Here is a 19,035-nt window from a genome sequence, read left to right as displayed (position 1 = left end):
CAGCTGCACCCTTTCTGTGACCCAAAGCCCGGCCTGCGTCTCCCTTCCTCTTTAATTCAGGTCCCAGCTGAATTAACAAGACAAAGGCCATGCGTGCATAAGCACTCAACAGCGCACAGCCAATGTCCTGCACATGCCCTGATATCAGGCTTATACACAGGGAGTCACTCTGCTCTTCATTTTCTCTGTCCAATGTAAAGCACACTGCAGACTGACAGGTGTTTCTCCTTCTCTGTAATGTAATACTGAAATTATAATGTAATTCCTCGCCCCACCTTTAGCAGCTATGAGCTTCTCCCTCCTGTCTCACTGTAATCCACGCATTTTCTGAAGAGAGGTGTCACAGTAATGCTGGGGGGTGGGGGGGGAGCAAATGTGAGTGGCAGATACCCCAAGGCTAACGGGGGCTCCTCATGGTGCACCTGGCAGAGGGAGGGGGTAGCCACAGGCAGCAGGGACGGGAGGGGGGTGAAGGCAGCCAGGAGAAAGACGCTGAGGACAGCAGTGAGACCCTGTACTCAGCCACCAGGGGGCAGCAGAAACAGGAGGCACACAATGGTGCAACAGCCGCCCGACGCACGATACAAGTAACTCAAAAACGAACGCCAGCCACCAGGGGGCAGACTCACCATCAGCTCCCTGTCAGTCATCGGCAGATTTCTGGCGTACTGCAGGAACTGGGCCACATAGGTCATTATGGACTTCTCATCTGGTTCTTTGATATCCACATCTGTGGAAGTGAAGAGCAACTATCAATAGAAGCATGGGTGGCCTTCAGGTGACCCACTGGGCGGCGGACAACCCCCCTGCAGCCCCAGCCAATAATGAGTGGCGGACACAACCCCCCTGCAGCCCCAGCCAATGGTGAGTGGCGGACACAACCCCCCTGCAGCCCCAGCCAATAGTGAGTGGCGGACACAACCCCCCTGCAGCCCCAGCCAATAGTGAGTGGCGGACACAACCCCCCTGCAGCCCCAGCCAATGGTGAGTGGCGGACACAACCCCCCTGCAGCCCCAGCCAATGACACACTCTGGTTCTCCATGAGTCCAGTCTAGATGCTCCAACTCACTCACCCCTAGGCTCCAGCAGTCTGGGAATGTGCATCATCTTCTCAGCCATCTGGAAAGCCTCCTCCAAGTTCTGCTGGTTAGTTCTGGTGGTGGCCTTGGACAGGTCCACCAGGCCGGGCCGCAGTGCGTGGAGAATGGCCAGGAACGGCATACCATTCCTCCAGCTGGAGCTGAAGTCCGAAACGCTGATGGCGCAGCCCGCCCTGGGAAGAGGCGCGGCTCATCACACCGGGGACCAGCATGCTTCTCGTTAACTAGCTGCCAAGCACTAGAACCCCGAGGACATGACCAGCTGGGTACAAGTTACCCAGTACTGCATCAATCTACCTTCTGAATCCTAGTACCAAGATCATACCAGGTGTTACTGTGCTGTCACAGTGTGTGTGTGTGTGTGTGTGTGTGTGTGTGCATGCGTGTGTGCGTATGACTATGTGTACCTGTGGCACTGCTCTTGAACCCAAAGCAGCAGGTTCTTCTTGGCTGAGACACGGGAGTGCATGTGCAGGGGGGAACCAAGACTGGCCAGGGACTCCGGAGAGGCCTGCTGTGCTCCCAGGGACTCCGGGGAGGGCTGCTGTGCTCCCAGGGACTCCGGGGAGGGCTGCCGTGCTCCCAGGGACTCCGGGGAGGGCTGCCGTGCTCCCAGGGACTCCGGGGAGGGCTGCTGTGCTCCCAGGGACTCCGGGGAGGCCTGCCGTGCTCCCAGGGACTCCGGGGAGGGCTGCCGTGCTCCCAGGGACTCCGGGGAGGGCTGCTGTGCTCCCAGGGACTCCGGGGAGGCCTGCCGTGCTCCCAGGGACTCCGGGGAGGCCTGCCGTGCTCCCAGGGACTCCGGGGAGGCCTGCTGTGCTCCCAGGGACTCCGGGGAGGCCTGTCGTGCTCCCATGGACTCCGGAGAGGCCTGCCGTGCTCCCAGTGAAAGTGTACCAGCCAGATCCTCGATCTGGGCGTCCAGAACAGAACACCAGTGAGCAAACACATGTACCAGCACCTACAACCCCACAGAAACGTGTCTCTCTGAACTAAGTGCCAAAACACCATGAGACGCACACAGCAGCATGAGGAAATAGGCCTGCATGTCTGTAACTGCGCTGCAAAACATCCTGGCTAAACACCCTGCAGTTCCTATGAATGGAAACTAAAAAATGAGCCACAGACTTTACAGATGCTGATGTCATCGGGGGAGTCTGGGCAAAGTGGCTCTCTAATTAATACACAGTGCTCTGTTTCTGGTATCAGCCAGTACTTCTATACCCAGTACTATACCCAGTACTATACCCAGTACTATACCCAGAACAGTCTGCTCCTAACACCCAAAATGCACTGCAAAACACATAATGCTTAGGAAAAAAAACTAGAAATGAATAACAGCACAAAAAGCAGAGTTAGCCGGTTAATTAGCAAACGCTAATCCCTCTGCCTGAAAGATTTTCTATAGAAAACTCTGGCTACTTTCAAATTACAGACCATTTCATTGTATTTCATTCCAGTTGCTGAAACATCCATATATATTCGTTTCCCTCAAACACAGCTGCTGTGCACCACAGATATTCTAATAGGTGGAAATAGTCACTAGAAGTTATTAAAATGAAGCAAAGTGTATGGCAGTTATACTGTGCTGAACATTAGCGTGGCCATTGTGTTCAGGTATTATGACATCCGGTCCAAGCTCGCAGAAAGAGGAAAAACCCCCTAGATAAAAAAAACTCCTGTAATTCTTATGTTTGCTTAGCGTTTTAGCAGAACCCTTAATTGTTCTGGTCCATGCTAGATGCACTGACATGACAATGCAGGATGATGGTCCACACCAGGGCGAGGATGGTGGAGGGTTTCCCATCGATGATGTCAGCAATGCTTTGGTCCAGCGGTCGGATCTGTGTGCAGAGTCGCGCCTGTCAGAGGGACGCATGACCAGAGCTCATGGAAGCCTGCAGTGCTTACAGGCCCCTCCCTCACACCCACAGCCCCTCCCTCACACCCATAGCCCCTCCCTCACACCCACGGCCCCTCCCTCACACCCACGGCCCCTCCCTCACACCCACGGCCCCTCCCTCACACCCACAGGCCCCTCCCTCACACCCACGGCCCCTCCCTCACACCCACGGCCCCTCCCTCACACCCACGGCCCCTCCCTCACACCCACGGCCCCTCCCTCACACCCACAGCCCCTCCCTCACACCCACAGGTCCCTCCCTCACACCCACGGCCCCTCCCTCACACCCACGGCCCCTCCCTCACACCCACAGGCCCCTCCCTCACACCCACGGACCCTCCCTCACACCCACAGGTCCCTCCCTCACACCCACGGCCCCTCCCTCACACCCACAGGTCCCTCCCTCACACCCACGGCCCCTCCCTCACACCCACGGCCCCTCCCTCACACCCACGGCCCCTCCCTCACACCCACGGCCCCTCCCTCACACCCACGGCCCCTCCCTCACACCCACGGCCCCTCCCTCACTCAGGCGGCCAGGCTCCTCCATTCCAATTACCATTTTATAATCTATCTACCTGCGATCAGCAAGTCGACCAAAAACTCCCCCCAGCCCCCACTGAATCTTCTCTGTTTAACCATTTAGGCCAAATCATAACCACGCTACCCAATCAGACACACCCTCGTCAGCCCACGCCCACCCCCAGCATCCTGCCCAATCAGACACACCCTTGTCAGCCACGCCCACCCACAGCATCCAGCTCAGACACACCCTCAGCCACGCCCACCCCAGCAGGCTACCCAGACAAACCCTCGTTAGCCCACACCCACCCCCAGCATCCTGCCCAATCAGACACACCCTCATCAGCCACGCCCATCCCAGCATCTTGCCCCTAGCATGCTGTCCAGTCAGAGGCATCCTCATCAGCCCCCTCCCCCACGGAATGGTGCCCAATCAGAGGTCCCCTCACAGGCCCCACCCTCCCCCAGCACCCACTGGTTTATTCTTTAAGTAGTTCAGAGCCCTCTCGATGTCACCCCTGTGCTTGAAGACACCTCCACCTTTCTCTCGCTTCTGTAACAGAGACAATGGGATAAAGGAGACAGACTTTCAAAGCATCGAACCCATCCCTGCTCTGTCCAGCCCCGTCCCCCGCTCTGGGTGCTCACCATGCGCTGGCCGCTCATCACCTCCAGCAGGTCCAGGAGCCGCGACCCGTCACAGAGGTCCGTGAAGAGGTCCTGCACCACGGTGGGTGGGCTGCGCTGAGGGGCAGAAACAGCCAGGGGGCGCAGTCACGGCCTGAGCACAGGGGCAGCCAGCAGGCCCTACAGCACGTTATTATAGCAACTCAACCCTTAAGTCTCTATTAACTGTAAATATCAAATAAACTGGCTTGTTTCACTTTTGAAGAATGTTAAATAAGCACCATAGGCTGAAAGAAAAGGGACAGTTTTAATTCTGATCATTTTAAACATTATTTTATCAGTCTGTCATGCTACAGAACAGTATCACCATCTGTTTTTCTGTTTCACAGTGGTCACACTGGTATTCTTACAGCTGAAAGTGATATATATGTTTGAGAAAAAAAAAGTTCTTGACTGATTAGTACCAACTTGCAGGTCGGTATGGAACAGAGCCAAATCACTGCCATTCTCAGGGCCTGCGGCTTTGCCCACATGGCTCCCCACCCACATACCCTGATTTCTGGGATTTTAAAAGACTCCAGCCCCAGGTCACATACACTCACAGTCCTGGTGCCACAGCCAAGAGAAGCAAATCTACACACGCACACATATGTTAATATTCATACTTTGGTGGGCATTTGTATTGACACACAGTTTAATGAAATTACTGATCCCTACCCACAAATTAAACTCAAATTAAATGTCAAACAGAAACAAACTGCAATCACGCACAGGCCAAGACACACGCACCTTAGATTCAGCCCTGAGGAGAGTGACGTGCAGTGACGTTCAAGCCAAAGCTACGGGGCAGCTGACCAAACGCGCATGTAACCCTGGCTAGCTGCACATAAACGCCCCCCCCCACACATCACACAGGGTAACGGTGCCAAGGAGGAGCAGGATCCCAGGCTGGCAGCAGAGAGGGTGACGCGGTGGCTCTGTGGGCAGTGTGGGTGTCTCACACCTCCCGGCTGGGGGGTTCGAATGCTGGCCCCAGGTTTGTCTGGGTTTTCTACAGGTATTTCAGTTTGAGACCCCATGGGAAGTCTAATGTGAGTAACTGTGTGTGGTAACGGTGACGAATCCTGTCCTGCCCCCCCCCCCTAATGGACATCCCCCCGCTAACCACGACCCCCTGCTGACCATCGGCAGTTATGGAAGGTGGACGGGTGTTGCTACAGCGGACTGCGACCTCACACATGCTAAGTCGCTGTGGGCTGCTCCCACGGTTCCAAAGTGGATGTGCATGTGCAGTGATGGGCTGTAACCTCTCACACCATGAGCTTCCAGGTTCAGGAAAATGGATGGATGAGGTCTGGACCGCGGCGGGGGGGGGGGGTCTGCCTTTGAGCGTCAGGTGGGCTTCCACTGGACGTACCTTGGACAGCTGAGCATTGATCCAGTTGGTGAAGGTCCTCTTCTGAATCTGCTGCTGCTCCACTGCGTAGAAAACAAAAGAACATTAAAAACTGTATCCACAGCAGAGTGGTTTGCTGAGGAATTACGGCTATCAGACAGGTACAGTTATGCTCCGACTTGAAATTTTCAAACAAGAACGAACAAAAAAATGTAGTAAATGAGCCAATTACATACATGCATCAATCATGCAGAACAGTAGCTAAGTTAACTTGTTTGTGTCCCAAAATACTAAGTTTACCTCCCAGGATGAAACCTGCTGCTGTACCCCTGAACAAAGCACTTTGTTTGACTTTTGTCTCTAGAATTAATCAGAAGTTTTTTTTGACAGCAGTTCGTGTGACAGGTTTGACCGGTGGCACATCCTTGGTGACACACTGCACACTGCACACCATTTGTCTGAACCGCTGGCAGTATTCAGGAGGCCCAGGGCAAAGCCACACAGCTGACTGAAGGGCAGGTTCCTCCCCAATGCACTAACCAGGGTGAGCCTCACACACGCACTGCACCACTACATACTACTCATCACATTTGTAATTCAGCACATATTTCCTATTTCATTCATGCTTGGGGTGTCACTTACTCAGTGTCATTGTGCTGTTGTGTACAACAACAATAAAAACTGATCTGCTCTGAATTGATCTGAAGCAAATCAAATTGAATGGAATCCAGTTGATTTAAGGGCGGCACAGTGGAGCAGTGAGCAGCACTGCTGTCTCACACCGCTGGGTTCCACTCTGCATGTTCTCCCCATGTTGTGACGGGGTTTCTGCGGGGTCCTCCGGTTTTCCCCCCACAGTTCAAAAACATGCTGAGATTAACTGGAGACGCCCAGGGTGCCCTGTGATGGGCTGGTGCCCCATCCTGGGTTATTCCCTGCCCATAGGGTTAGGCTGCATGACCTTGAATAAAACAAGAGGGTATATAAAATGGATGGGTGGATGGTATATAAAATGGATGGATTGGGCTGAATGCTGGCAGTGGGTGTTTCCTCATTTTCATTTTTGCCTTCTTAATAAAACTAAAGTACTAACCCTTGTGTAACTTTTCAGTGCCCCCTAGGCTTTCCAGTTCTTCTGATTATATTTGGCTTCAGTACAGACCAAGAGCCTCAGGTCCCACTTACAGGTAATTACTACTGTATGTGTAATTATAATTTAATTGCCTTGAGCAATAAATAATCAACAAGTCACTCTGAACATGTTTATGTTCGGCTCTGCCGAAAGTAACGCTTGGTGTACCAAAACAAACCGATACGGCAATAACACACGACTGCTAAGGAAAAAGAGCAAACAGCCAAAACAATTTATCACTAACTTTTTTCTCGGAAACCCGTCGCACCTACAGGCTTTACATGCTGCACACTGCACCCTCCGCACACTGCACCCTCTGCACAGAAGCCAGGAACCCGTTTCAGTAGATCTATTACGTAAAGGAATTTCGAAAACTGTAGGGAAACACAAACTATGGAAGCAGCCAGTCTGCCATCGTACAGTGAATGAGCAACGAGATGTTTCTTCAGAGGCTCCCAGAGTCATGTTAGCGTCAAGGGACATGCGGCTGCACCCTGCCAGTCACTCACTGCCATCACACTGGACACGGCCAGCTGGCTCTGTAACACCCAGCCTCCATGAGACTCTGGCCTGAAGCGGATCGCCGCTGTCTTCCTGAGGGCTTCACAGCCTGCGGCTCAGGTCGCAGTTTAATGGGGCATAGCAGCATGAGCTCTGAGTGTCCGGTGACTCATCTGGACCGAGGAGACAGCAGTGGAACTGCAGTGCTACCTTTGAAATATGGTTCCCCACACATTTAGCTACACAGTGCTGATCCCGAAGGCTCACCATGTCTCCAGAACATCCAACCATATTACAAGACTCCCCAGCCGTGCTTCTGGGGGTCACCCTGTCCTCAGAGCTGCTCTAAGCTCGCCCTGAAGGAAACAAGTGCTCACTCACAGCGACTGTAGGGCATCAGAGGCAGGAGGTGCCCTGACTCAGCCAAACAGCCCCGAGTGAAAGTTTTATGAGCAGGGTGGTATCAGGAGAGCTGCTGAGGCTCTGGCAGCTGTGCTGACACAAAACGCAGAGACTCAAAGGAGCTACAAGTCTGAATTTGCCAGTGTTACTCATCAAGGAGACATGAAGGGTTTACACACTAAGACAAGCGAGCAACAAAAGTAAATCTTAGGTATGGGGTGTGCCCGAGTGTGTGTGTGTGCGTTTGTGTGTATGTGTTTGCGGGTTTTGATTTATCTTTCTCCAACACAATGCACTTACTGTTAAACGGGTAACTCCAGAATGTCATTCCAGTACCTTCACCTGCAGGGGAATCCCTGCCATGGCGTCAGGCACAACGCAGCGGGAGATCGTGTGAGCGCGCTCAGACAGAAGCCAATCGCGCAATGTGACTCAGTATTAAAAGCTCCAACCTCACCAGCAACTTCTGGCCCTAATTGGAACTTAATTCTACTACCAACAAGACACTCTGGAGAGAGTGATACGTAAATAAGTGAAAGAAAACAAGAATGCAGATTGTGACTGCAGAGTAGAGAGAGCAGGTCAAGAGAAGGGGTAACGATGACACACTCGGAATCGCTGGACTGATCTCCAAGCACCTGGCAGTCAGCGAAATGGGCTTTAAATGCTTTAGCCTGGGGTGACTGTGGAAGTTAATATGTGACTTAAATGGCTAAACCCATGACTTATGTAAAGGCAGAACAGGAACAGAACCGGGAGCCTCTGGACCTCAAGGAAAACAGCCATTAATAAAACCAGCCATGAATTCTTTGGGACTTTTCCGGAACTTCTTCACATGACAAAACAGCAACGGCAGCTGCTATGAAGTGTCACTTGGCAGGCAAAGGCTGACCCAAACTAACATGAAACCCGAAACCCCAAACGTCCCCACCCCAGGCATGGCGGGGGGGCTAGCAGGGTCAGCCTCGGTGTGTCAGGGATGAAACAGCCCGGGGTCGACAATGGCATCGTCATTTAGGGGATGAGAAGCTGCGATTCCGAGCAAAGCCCTGCGCTCCCATCACCGATGAAACCAGAGGTGTCAGACACAGAAACCAAAGGCTGACCTGAAATATTTCAGTCAACAGGCATCTTTTTGCCGATGGCTACACTTAAAGTTTAGAGTGAGCTAAGCGTTAATCCTCGATTAATTTTAGAACCAAGAATCGTGCAGAACTCCACGTTAAAACATTGTGCTCAGCTCTCACCAGCCTTTGTTGGAGTTACTCCCTTTCCCAGCCTTCATGTGGCCTTTGACGTTTTTTGTCATGTGCATGCAGGCTTTGCTCCCTGCTCGCACTGACACAAGCCGCCGGATAAGACTCCCGCGGCTTTGCCCGAAATTCTCCATTACTGTTGACACTAAGAAATTAATCAACACTCAAACATGAAGGACTGATCTCTGACTGCGATCAACTGTCGTTTATTGAATGATAATGGTCTGTGCAGGTGAGGTTACTCACCACGCTGGGATGACTTCATGGGGCAAACATGCTCATTTAAAGCAAAAATGGTGAAATTACAGGGTCTGAGAGAGCTAATGTGATTACTCATGCGCTAAACGGGGACAGACGCGTACGCTCCTGCCTGCATGCATGTCTCACTACCTGCAGAAGAGTGTTGGATGTCAGGGTGTGACAGGACAATACGCCGGAGACTGATGCCATACGGATCAGAACCTGAAATGTAACCTCCAAGAGCAGGTCACACTAGTATGCATTTCACTGTAGGATGGGGAGATATTGTCAATAGGCAGGGTAAATTCAAGAGATCGTCCCCATGATTAGCTGGGGGGAATTGCACCCTTCATCCACTGAGGGGGGGAGGATCGCACCCTTCATCCTCCAGTCATAGAACAGTCATAGTCTTCTGATTTCTCTCTCACCTCTTACAACCCAGAAATGGTCACATTTCCCCAAATTCAGTGCCTGTTTTGTATCCCTGTAGTTTAGTCCTATTTTACAAACCACAACAGCTATCTCTGTACTCTATTTCACAGTGTCTCAAAGTTCCAGAGCACGAATAAAATCCCTGTTCTGTTCTTTTCCTCTCATGTCATCTGGATCTCTTCAGCGTCTCGTCGGAAGCAAACGGCAGTCAGCCATGTGGGGTTTAGATAAAAACAAAAGGACAAAGTGGGAGTGTCAGTTTCCTACCATGCAAAGCTGACCACTCCTTTCAAAAGGGATCTGTGTAGCTCTAGAAGGATCTGACTTCAGGCAATGGTGTCTTTGTGCAGAGCTCCTGGGGGACCTGCTCAACATCACTGTGCTTTGCACCATGTTTTGGTGAAGGTGAGCACACAGACATGGGCGGGAAGCACAGATATAGGGCAGCAAACGCAGATGCAGCTAGCAAAGGCAGACACAGCCGTCAAATGCAGACATGGCCGGCAATCGCAAGCACAGGTGGCAAACGCAGGCGCAGGTGGCAAACGCAGGTGCAGGCAGTGCCCTAACAAGCTGCTGAGCTTGTTGCCCCAGTGGGCTTGGTTCCGCACCAAGCTGCGATGTAGCAGGAAACAGTATCCATCTCTATGCACCTTTCACACACAATGCCAACCTGCTCCACCCCGGCACACAAAATACGCACAAGACAGCCGCTAATGGCGAGGTCAGGAGCCTGGCGTGTCACGTCAGGTACCATGCAAACTCTTAAAAATCCTGGTCTGGATTTGTACTCTCTGGACCTGAAATCTCCACCTCTGGCCTTGGCCATGCCAAGCTGTCACAGTACTAGTTAAAGCAGCATGAAGCGGCACCTGACCAGACTGGAACGCGGTGCTCAGGAAGGTGTGGCAGCCAGGGTCAGCGTGCAGAACTGTGTGTCCACCTAAACGCTACACAGCACTGTGAACTCTGCAGCAGTATCTATGGACGCTGCACTGTGCACAAGAAAGCACTCAGGCACTGATTCTGCACATGCAAACCACACCCTTCATTGATGCACCCCTAAACTAGGAGTGTAACGGTACGTATGCGGGTCTTTCGGTTCGGTACGCATATCTGTGTCTGTGTGCCTCCTCTAAGCGACACTCGGAAGGTGCGGATGCAGCCGCGCCGTACGCATGTAGGGCTGCACGATTCCGGAAAAAATGTGAATCGCAATTCTTTTGCCTACAACTGAGATTACGATTTTTTTTCCCCTTAAACATTAATTGCACTCATTAAACTGCCGAAGGAAACACAAGAAAACATGACTGTGCCAGACATGTGACTGATCCGGGACCAGCACGTCAACTTCTGACAACAGACAGGAAACGCTTAATTGGCCATTCAGTTAGAGTAACCAAAACAGCCACCCAAAGGTGCCAGTGGGGCTTCTTTTTTGGTACTTCGGTACTTTGGGTGGGACTTGAAAGGCTTTCTTTGTTAAACCATTATGCAAACAGCATCCTTTGAAAGGCAACTCAACCTCCGTCTTGAAGACAGTTGCAAACTGGGAAAACAATGATAAACGAAGCTAAATAAATAAATAATGATGGATGCGTAGACAAATGAAGTGAGTGGAGCTTTACCTGCGATTTGGAACAGATACAACAAGATCAGGATAACATAACAAAAAATGAAGCATTTTGTTTAGTATACTAGGGCAGAACAATATTAGAAAATTTCTAAGTATTGCAATGTGATTTTGCTGTAATAAATATTGGGGTTAACATACACTTCTCCAAAAACAGTCTAGGAGTGACTTTAACAGCTAGAAGGAAAATGATTATAATAATAACCAACTTGGAGAATGCACTCGCACCAAAGCAGAGGATGTAAACTTTAAACTGATTTTTAAACATATTCTGGTTAATCACAAAAAGGAATAATAATTAAAATAGCGAAACGTTATTTGCTTTTCTATACCTTCTTTGTGTGCCTGAGGTGCTGGAAAAAGCCCTTTAAAGGGAATTCAGAATTATGGGAAACTTGAGTCTGTTTTAATGCAGCTGATGTAATATAATGCAGAAGAACCAACTGTGGTTTAGAAATGGGACGCGATAGAGGTGCGAATCCAGCTCGCGGTATTTCACGATTAATTGTGCAGCCGTAGAAACATGCACACTCACGTCCTGACGTGAAGCTGGACGTTGTTCATGCGCAATCAAGTACAATGCAGGTATTTTTTAAATGCTGCACCAAAATGGATATTTATTGTGTTGTGCTTTGTATTTTTTGAGGCTGTACTTGTGTTGCACGGCTGTAGTGTGAGGCGGGAAGCTGCCGATGTGAATACAGAACTCATCAGATGCAGTTCATTTTCTAAATGTGCACCTTAATGGATGTTTATTTTATTTTTATTTACTTGGGAGAATATTTATTTTGATTTACTTAAGCAATTTTTTGCTTTTTATTAGTAGGATGCAGCAGTAACTTTAAGACAGACTGTAGTACTTAGTTCAGGAAACCACTGAATAAAGAGGAAAATGAAGCTATTTATGTTTTGTTTCTTTGACCGCCGCTGTACTGAAAACATCCTGACCTGATTTCAGTGCATTTACACCCCCAACCTAAACGTGTGTGTTTCTGCCACGCCCTTCACTGACATCATTACACATTTCTATGCTATGCCTATTAGTTTGTGTCTTTATGGCTCACAAGATTAGGGGGAAAAACGGTGTGAAAGAGACACTGAATACAACAGTGCGAGGAAGTTCTCAGAGGACAGTGTGACATTATGTGCCTCCTGATGGTGTCATCAGGGCCGTGGAGGACCTCAGATCAAACGCTAAACAAGCTCTTTTAAACTAGATCTTTACCTTCTTGGTCACCTTCATTCACTTCACATGTCAAGCATTTAACCATCCAAGGCTCAACAAAGCCAGAGAACAGAAAAGTCCAGCGAAGCTTCCGAAACAACCTAAGAGAGTCAGAATCGAAAGAGCCGAGCGGAACAAAGGGTTCCCCGGTTTCCAGCACTGCGGAACTGAGACGAGCTCGCAGCCAGCTTTCACATTCATTACCGGCTCACATGAAACGACGCGTCCTGCTTAATCTGCTCAGCCGGGCCCAGAACTGACCAGGTCGCGCATCTGGCATATGAGCAGACGGGAGAGTCAGGTGCTGCTTTTCAGTCATGGACAGAAAGAGCGTGGAAGTAAGTAGTCTGCCCCAGGAGGCTCCCTACGGCACCCAGGTGGGCTGCTGGCCAGTCAGAGGATGTCAGACTGGTCCCAGTCCCACTCCAGCAGGAGGCACATCTCTCTGCTTGGGGCACAGCCAAAGGCTGCTGGCAAGGTTAGTGCTTCACACCTCCTGCAGCTGACACTGTCAGGACATGCATCCCAAACACAGACAGGACCAGGCTGGTACATGCTGACGAGCAGAGAGTAGCCACTGCATGAAGGCAATGCTGCCTTACGTAAAAGTATAAACGGTGCAAATAAAGTCAAAACCAGATAGTCTGACTTCCTCGTAAGTCCCAGTAAACAATACAAGCGATTTAACAACATACTCTTGGTCATCACATGGAACAAAGAGCAGAACCTGCAGGACAACCTCGGATACAAGAAAGACGGCAAGACAAAAGGCGGCGCTTTCTGTGAGAATCGCGACGCTAAACGCTAACTTCACAAAGTGAAGCCTGTGCTCAGTAAATGTAAGGTGATAGTCCTGGCGGTGACAGGGACAGGGACACGCTGTCCTCGGGGGCCCATAGCTGGCAGGCAGTCACACAGACAGGCAGACGGAGGGAGTCACTGACTCTGCAGGAGCGGGTGGACGTCATCGGCATCCGGCGGGCTGGGGGCGGGCTCCTCGTGGGACTCCCTCGGGTCGCCGCCCGATGCCATGCTGCCTGGGAGGGGGGGTTTACGCAGGGCACAGCAACATGGCACACCTGGGGGGGGGGGGGACAACACTGGGTCACATGGCATTTTCAAAAAGCGCTCAACACAGCCTTTTAACGATATAGCATCTCCCTGTTTTACACACACACATCGGCACAGATACCAACTTACCAGGGACAATTCTAGGATTTTTAAGGTGGTGGCACATGAGGGGCAATAATTGATACAAATCATATCTGTACCAATGAGTAACAGGGGAGGGGCACTCTGCAGATTTTCAACTAGGGCCAGTTCCCATGAGGCCCCGCCCCTGAGGCCCCACCCCTGAGGCCCCGCCCCTGAGGCCCCGCCCCTGAGGCCCCGCCCCTGAGGCCCCGCCCCTGAGACATATACATACTAACAATCACATACAGTATATTTCCTTCCAGTGAGCAGCCAAAGCTCCTGTCCTGCTGACATTTTGTCCTCTGAACACTACAGGAGTGTGGATTTGTGGGCTGCAAGGCTGGGGGAGAGTTTCTCATGAGAAGCTCAGTCTTCACTGTCACAGGAGGTTAAAGGCTCACCATTCAGATTTCCTCATATTTCACTCCTTGAATCAAGCAGCAATTAAAATGGGTTATAAATTCACACGCTGCATCATGGAGGTTCCATGCTCCGTCAGATCGTCCGGCTATCGATTTCATCTGGACCCAGAGGTATAGAGACTGATACTCACACTGGTACTTAAATTAGACACAAATGAAAAGGTTATAAACTGTATCCAGGTAGCTTAGGAAAGCCATAGAGAAAGAGCAGAGAAGTGCAGCGGTGGGATTCGCCGCAAGCTGAGCCGATTGCTTAATGTCAGAGGACTTCGCTGGGAAGCTCCACAGATCAGCATCACTTACTTTTTGGATGATGGGAGGAATGAGTCATTGAAGTCCACAGTGCACAGCCTGGGAAAACCTACCACACTTTAACGATTATATTCAGCCCTATGGTCAAACAATACAGTGACTGATAGTTCATCCCACCCACCAGGGGATTCTGACTTCTCTTATAAAAGACAACTATACAGAATAATGGCTAAACACAAAATAGTCCACCTGCTACGAATTTATATCAGATTAATTGCAGTCATCCTTCTTCTGCAGATCAAAGAGAAAGCAGGTCTGACCAAGGCACGATGGAGGTCACAACGAGGGGACCGAAAGTACAGGAAGGCCAACGGGGGAGCACCAACAGGGGGGGCACCAACAGGGGGGGCACCAACAGGGGGGGGGGGGGGGGGCACCAACACGGGGGGGGGGGGGGCACCAACATGGGGAGCACCAACACGGGGGGGGGGGGGGGGGGGCACCAACAGGGGGGGCACCAACAGGGGGGGCACCAACAGGGGGGGGGGGGGGGGGGGCACCAACACGGGGGGGGGGGGGGGGGGCACCAACACGGGGCGGCCAACGCAACATCTAGCTGGACCAGCTGTGGAATCAGCATAAATTAGCCTCCTGTTGTCTGACCTTCACAAATCAGTTTAATGGCCTAATAACAGAACATGTCTTGCACACTGGTCAGAGGCTGAAAGCAGAACGGCTCATGCTGGGAGGGGTGTCACGTAATGGTGTACCATGAATGACTGGGTAAATTAAAGTCGCCATTAATAACAGTCGTCTATATTGATTCTGGACATTTAAGTACTGTGTAAGGAGGAGTATCTGGTGATAAAATACACCAAGTGCCTCGCCTGGACAAATAAAAGCAAAACATTGGAATATTGCTGCCACCGTCCAAACAGTAGAGCTAGGAGCCCCAGCCACATAAGTAACTATAAGCTTATCGTCCAACCTGAGCAATTTACACTGTGATCGCAGACAATTACCAACACAACCTCGAATTTACAATCAGGACCCGATACACCTGCTCTGCACGTACAAAGATGCAGCCATTCCTCTAACAAACTGTGTTAGCGTGCATCAATATGACCTTCACCCTCTCATAGTTCTAAGCCATAAGTTTACACCTGCCTACATGACAGCTCCTATAGATTCAGCAGCTGCCAATCAGGCCAGGAGACTTTGGCGGGCGGGGTGGCCTGCGGCAATGCAACCTGTCAGCAGGACCGGGGGGTTGGGTCCCGTCAGCAGGACCGGGGGGTTGGGTCCTGTCAGCAGGACCGGGGGGTTGGGTCCCGTCAGCAGGACGCAGAGCCCCGGGCCTGCTCTCGCACACACCGGGCGGGGCCCGTGAGCAGGAAAAAACCACTGAATAAACTTGTTATTGATTCTGGGCAGATGCTCGGGCCAAGAGTAACTTATCTGTGTAATTAGCCTGGGCATGAAGAAACACAGACTCTCAAAACCCTGAGGAATTAATCTCAGCTATTACATGATGCTGCAAGAGTCCACCCATCGTCTCAGGCTTTTGTGACAGAAACCTGAGTCCTCAATCACCTGAAAACGCACTCAGGAAACCACAGCTTTACTTGAGAAGGCCCAAGCTTATCCACACTTTACATTTTAATGTCCATTTAATTTACATGTGTCCATTTAATATTAATACAAACTGAATAACTCACATAATTCTTACTATATAATACACAAAATAACTTGGTGCAATGGGCAGCAGGGGTATTTGGTGTCCTTCTCTCTGCCCCCTCCCCTGGCACCACTTCCAGGTTCACAGTGGAACAATCCAAGCCGGGAATTTCATTACTCATCGTGCACACAAACAGACACACCTGTTAGCCTGACCTTCTGCGCAGCCACGGACGCTTAACTGTTAAAAGGTACCCTGAACATTAACTAGGGGGATATTCCCGCGTATGTTCACATAATGTCATCATAATGACCGGAACTTAATTTTACTCTTCCAATCTTAAATCTACACATCAATCAATTTCGTGCAGTATTTTCGAGAGCTGCAATGTCTAACACCATGATTATAGGGTTATCCCATGAAGCACCACCAATCGCTGTTAGACTGCAGCTGCCCACGTGTTACAGAGTCTAGGAAGCAAAACGCAGGTACGTGATGCATTGACCGTCTACTTTAGTTACGAACCATTTTATAAAGATATAACCACATTTATCATTATGTTTGTCAAACTAAACCGACTTAGTTTGACATTATTTCACTCAAGTTTTGATTTGCCTTTTGAAAATAAAGTATTACGTTAAACGTGGGAACAAATTAGGTTCGTTCTCATGCAAAATAGATGCGTATTTCAATTCAGTGTTCTTTTATTTTAAATTATGCATATGGAATGAAGCCCCGAGATAAGTAAAGTTTCAAAAGTAAAGTTCCAAAGAGTCGGAATCAGATTTGTTACGCAGACTGTGTACTCACAGAAAACAGACGCGTTTCGCTTCGCTTTGCCTGCTCCTTCTTACGCGAAGATTGGCGAAGGACAGTAAGCAGAAATATGAGGGAGAGGCGTCCGGGAGCTCCGTGAGGTTAGGGAGGGTGATCCCCACCCACCCACGCATCCACCCACCGGCCGGAGCTTGGCGGGTCTACGCCTTACAGGGGAAAAACAGTAACGGAAGGAGGTGTGTAGATCGACACCGAGTTCTGTTTGAGTGAGTGCGACTTTAATGAAACATTTACTAACAGACAATATGCAGTGAAATTGGCGTATATTCTAATCCGCAATATACAGCCAGAGGCGCTACATTACGGGTTACACGTGATATATATTCATATGCATTGTTAACAAGCGCTACGTAAGCTGTTGTAATACCGATACCATTTCAACATTTTAACCAGCAACTTTACCTCACCAAAGCGTGAAATTATGTTAAAGAGCCATCAATAACAGTTCATAAGTCCTTATGAAACGATGTTGTCGCTGCGGTCGCTTGTAAGGCACTGGGTTCCATTACTGGGAATAACGCGTATTATGTTTCAGATGAACTCAGTATATTGATTCTAGCTTCAACAATTTAGTCGTTTCTAAAATAAAGAAAAATGTAAGTTGATTCACCAACAGTTGTCTCATTTTTAAGAAGCTAGTGTAGATAAAAACCACACTGCAGACAATATGTGTACATGCGCCAAATGGCTAGTTTAGTTGGTACACCTGTACGGTGTACCAAGAAAAATACCCATTTATGAACGGTTGTAAGATGTGCTGTTTATTCGCCATGGCTCAGGTCTGTTCATCTAATCTGACCACCTATTTTCTGTATCTGCTTATTCAGGTAGTGCATATATCAGGATGCAGAATTAGTTTGTCCCAGTGAATTTACTTTAGTTATTACTTAAGCAGTGTCTTCAGCCCCCTGGGCTGCAGCGTGTGCATATTTTTTTGACAGCCTGAGCACTTGAACACTCAAATAAAATTACTCGTGCAAAAATAATTAGCGCTCGGAGCAAAAATAGATTTCTCTCTCAATAGTGAACTTGTCGGCCATTTAAAGGGATCTGGCGAAGCCGCGTTCAGTGAGGCTGGGACAGCATGCATGAGCAAAGCCTCCCCTGAAACAGGGCTGTGCGCCTCAGGACCTGCGCTCTTGGGTCTGTAAACCCCCACCTCAGCTGTTTGCTGCTCCTCTTTAGGTAGGTGATCCTGCGGAGTTCTCAGGTACTGTGGTGAAATATAGAAATCCTTAAGAACATCGCCTTGCACCTTAAGCAGTGGCAAACATTCTCTTATCAGGCCTCTGTCTATTGTTCAGTGTGACACGGTTGCTTTTGATTTTGGGTTAATCCTCCCGTTACTCAGTCCCTCCTCCACTGGCATGATTCAGGGTCACATGTGGCCCTACAAGCAGAGCTGCAGACAGCCAGTTCTCCCTCTCAGTGGTGTGGCATTATAAACACAGAACACTGTTACCCATAGTAACACCCCCCCCCCCCCACCCCAGCCCCCAATCGCCCGTTTCTAGATTGTTCTGGCTGGTTAAATGTTAGGATAGCTATTCGGTGTGGCAATGTGCATAAACAGCTCTTGGCTTCCACTGCTCTTTATGCCTTACGTGACTTTATGAGCTTACTGTGCTTTTTGGGAATCTACACGCACGTCTCCCCTGCACCACCGTCTCGTACATTTTTCCAGATCTGTGCACTGTCACTTTGCCGAGAGTTTGTTTCCCAAAAGCACCATTAAAATCTGCCTAACCCTAACCTTAACCCTAACCTAACCCAAACCTAACCCATGATACCACCAGGCCAAAAGCCCATTCGGGAAACGGGACCCAGCTGCATATTTTTGTCCTACATCATTCATGGAATAAACTCCTGATCCGCAGAGAAACTTAAGAATGAGCTTAATTTTGAAACATGAAAACTCATTTAAATTCTTAGGCTCACTGAATCAAAACAAATAAAATCTTTCCTTATCTGCCATTTTTAGCACAACAAAGGTAAGCTTTACTCTTGGTCATTTGTGATTGTAATTGCATGTTGTAGCTTTTTGAGTATTATGTAATAGAAAAGCTCTACCATCGATTGATTACGTCTAAGTATGGCTTGTCACGCTCTTGCCTGTACTACTTACTTTCAATAACATTAAAAAACTCATCTCTTCATCTGTACATGCAGACCTCCATCTTGACACTAGAGGTCGCTATTGCACTGTAGAACTAGTTTGGTGTCTCGCAATTGATCTTTTCAGTTCTGCCGCTAAACAAGTGCTATGAATAATATTTCTATTG

The 19,035-nt window shown here is 49.6% G+C and overlaps 2 protein-coding genes across 2 annotated transcripts in view; one reads left to right on the top strand and one right to left on the bottom strand.

Annotated features, from left to right (window-relative positions):
* syne2a (spectrin repeat containing, nuclear envelope 2a) overlaps positions 1 to 16,833 on the bottom strand; it is a 44,604-nt gene extending 27,771 nt beyond the window's left edge. Inside the window, exons 1-9 of the mRNA XM_048986294.1 lie at positions 16,727 to 16,833; positions 13,315 to 13,449; positions 5,571 to 5,632; positions 4,175 to 4,270; positions 4,002 to 4,079; positions 2,853 to 2,963; positions 1,509 to 2,014; positions 1,075 to 1,274; positions 630 to 730 (exon numbers count right to left, since the gene is read on the bottom strand). Coding sequence (XP_048842251.1) covers positions 630 to 730; positions 1,075 to 1,274; positions 1,509 to 2,014; positions 2,853 to 2,963; positions 4,002 to 4,079; positions 4,175 to 4,270; positions 5,571 to 5,632; positions 13,315 to 13,402 — 1,242 coding nt within the window. The 5' untranslated portion in view covers positions 13,403 to 13,449; positions 16,727 to 16,833. The remainder of the gene's footprint in view (positions 1 to 629; positions 731 to 1,074; positions 1,275 to 1,508; positions 2,015 to 2,852; positions 2,964 to 4,001; positions 4,080 to 4,174; positions 4,271 to 5,570; positions 5,633 to 13,314; positions 13,450 to 16,726) is intronic.
* Positions 16,834 to 16,837: 4 nt separating this feature from the next.
* Positions 16,838 to 19,035, top strand: part of LOC125714417 (potassium voltage-gated channel subfamily H member 5-like) — a 90,102-nt gene continuing 87,904 nt past the window's right edge. The window contains exons 1-2 of the mRNA XM_048985012.1: positions 16,838 to 16,929; positions 17,778 to 17,938. The gene's annotated coding sequence lies outside the window, so the exon portion shown is untranslated. The remainder of the gene's footprint in view (positions 16,930 to 17,777; positions 17,939 to 19,035) is intronic.

Source organism: Brienomyrus brachyistius, chromosome 19, assembly GCF_023856365.1.
Source record: "Brienomyrus brachyistius isolate T26 chromosome 19, BBRACH_0.4, whole genome shotgun sequence".
NCBI classification, from domain to species: Eukaryota; Metazoa; Chordata; class Actinopteri; order Osteoglossiformes; family Mormyridae; genus Brienomyrus; species Brienomyrus brachyistius.
The sequence above is the reverse complement of the archived record's forward strand: the minus strand, read 5'-3'. Positions and strand labels throughout refer to the sequence as shown.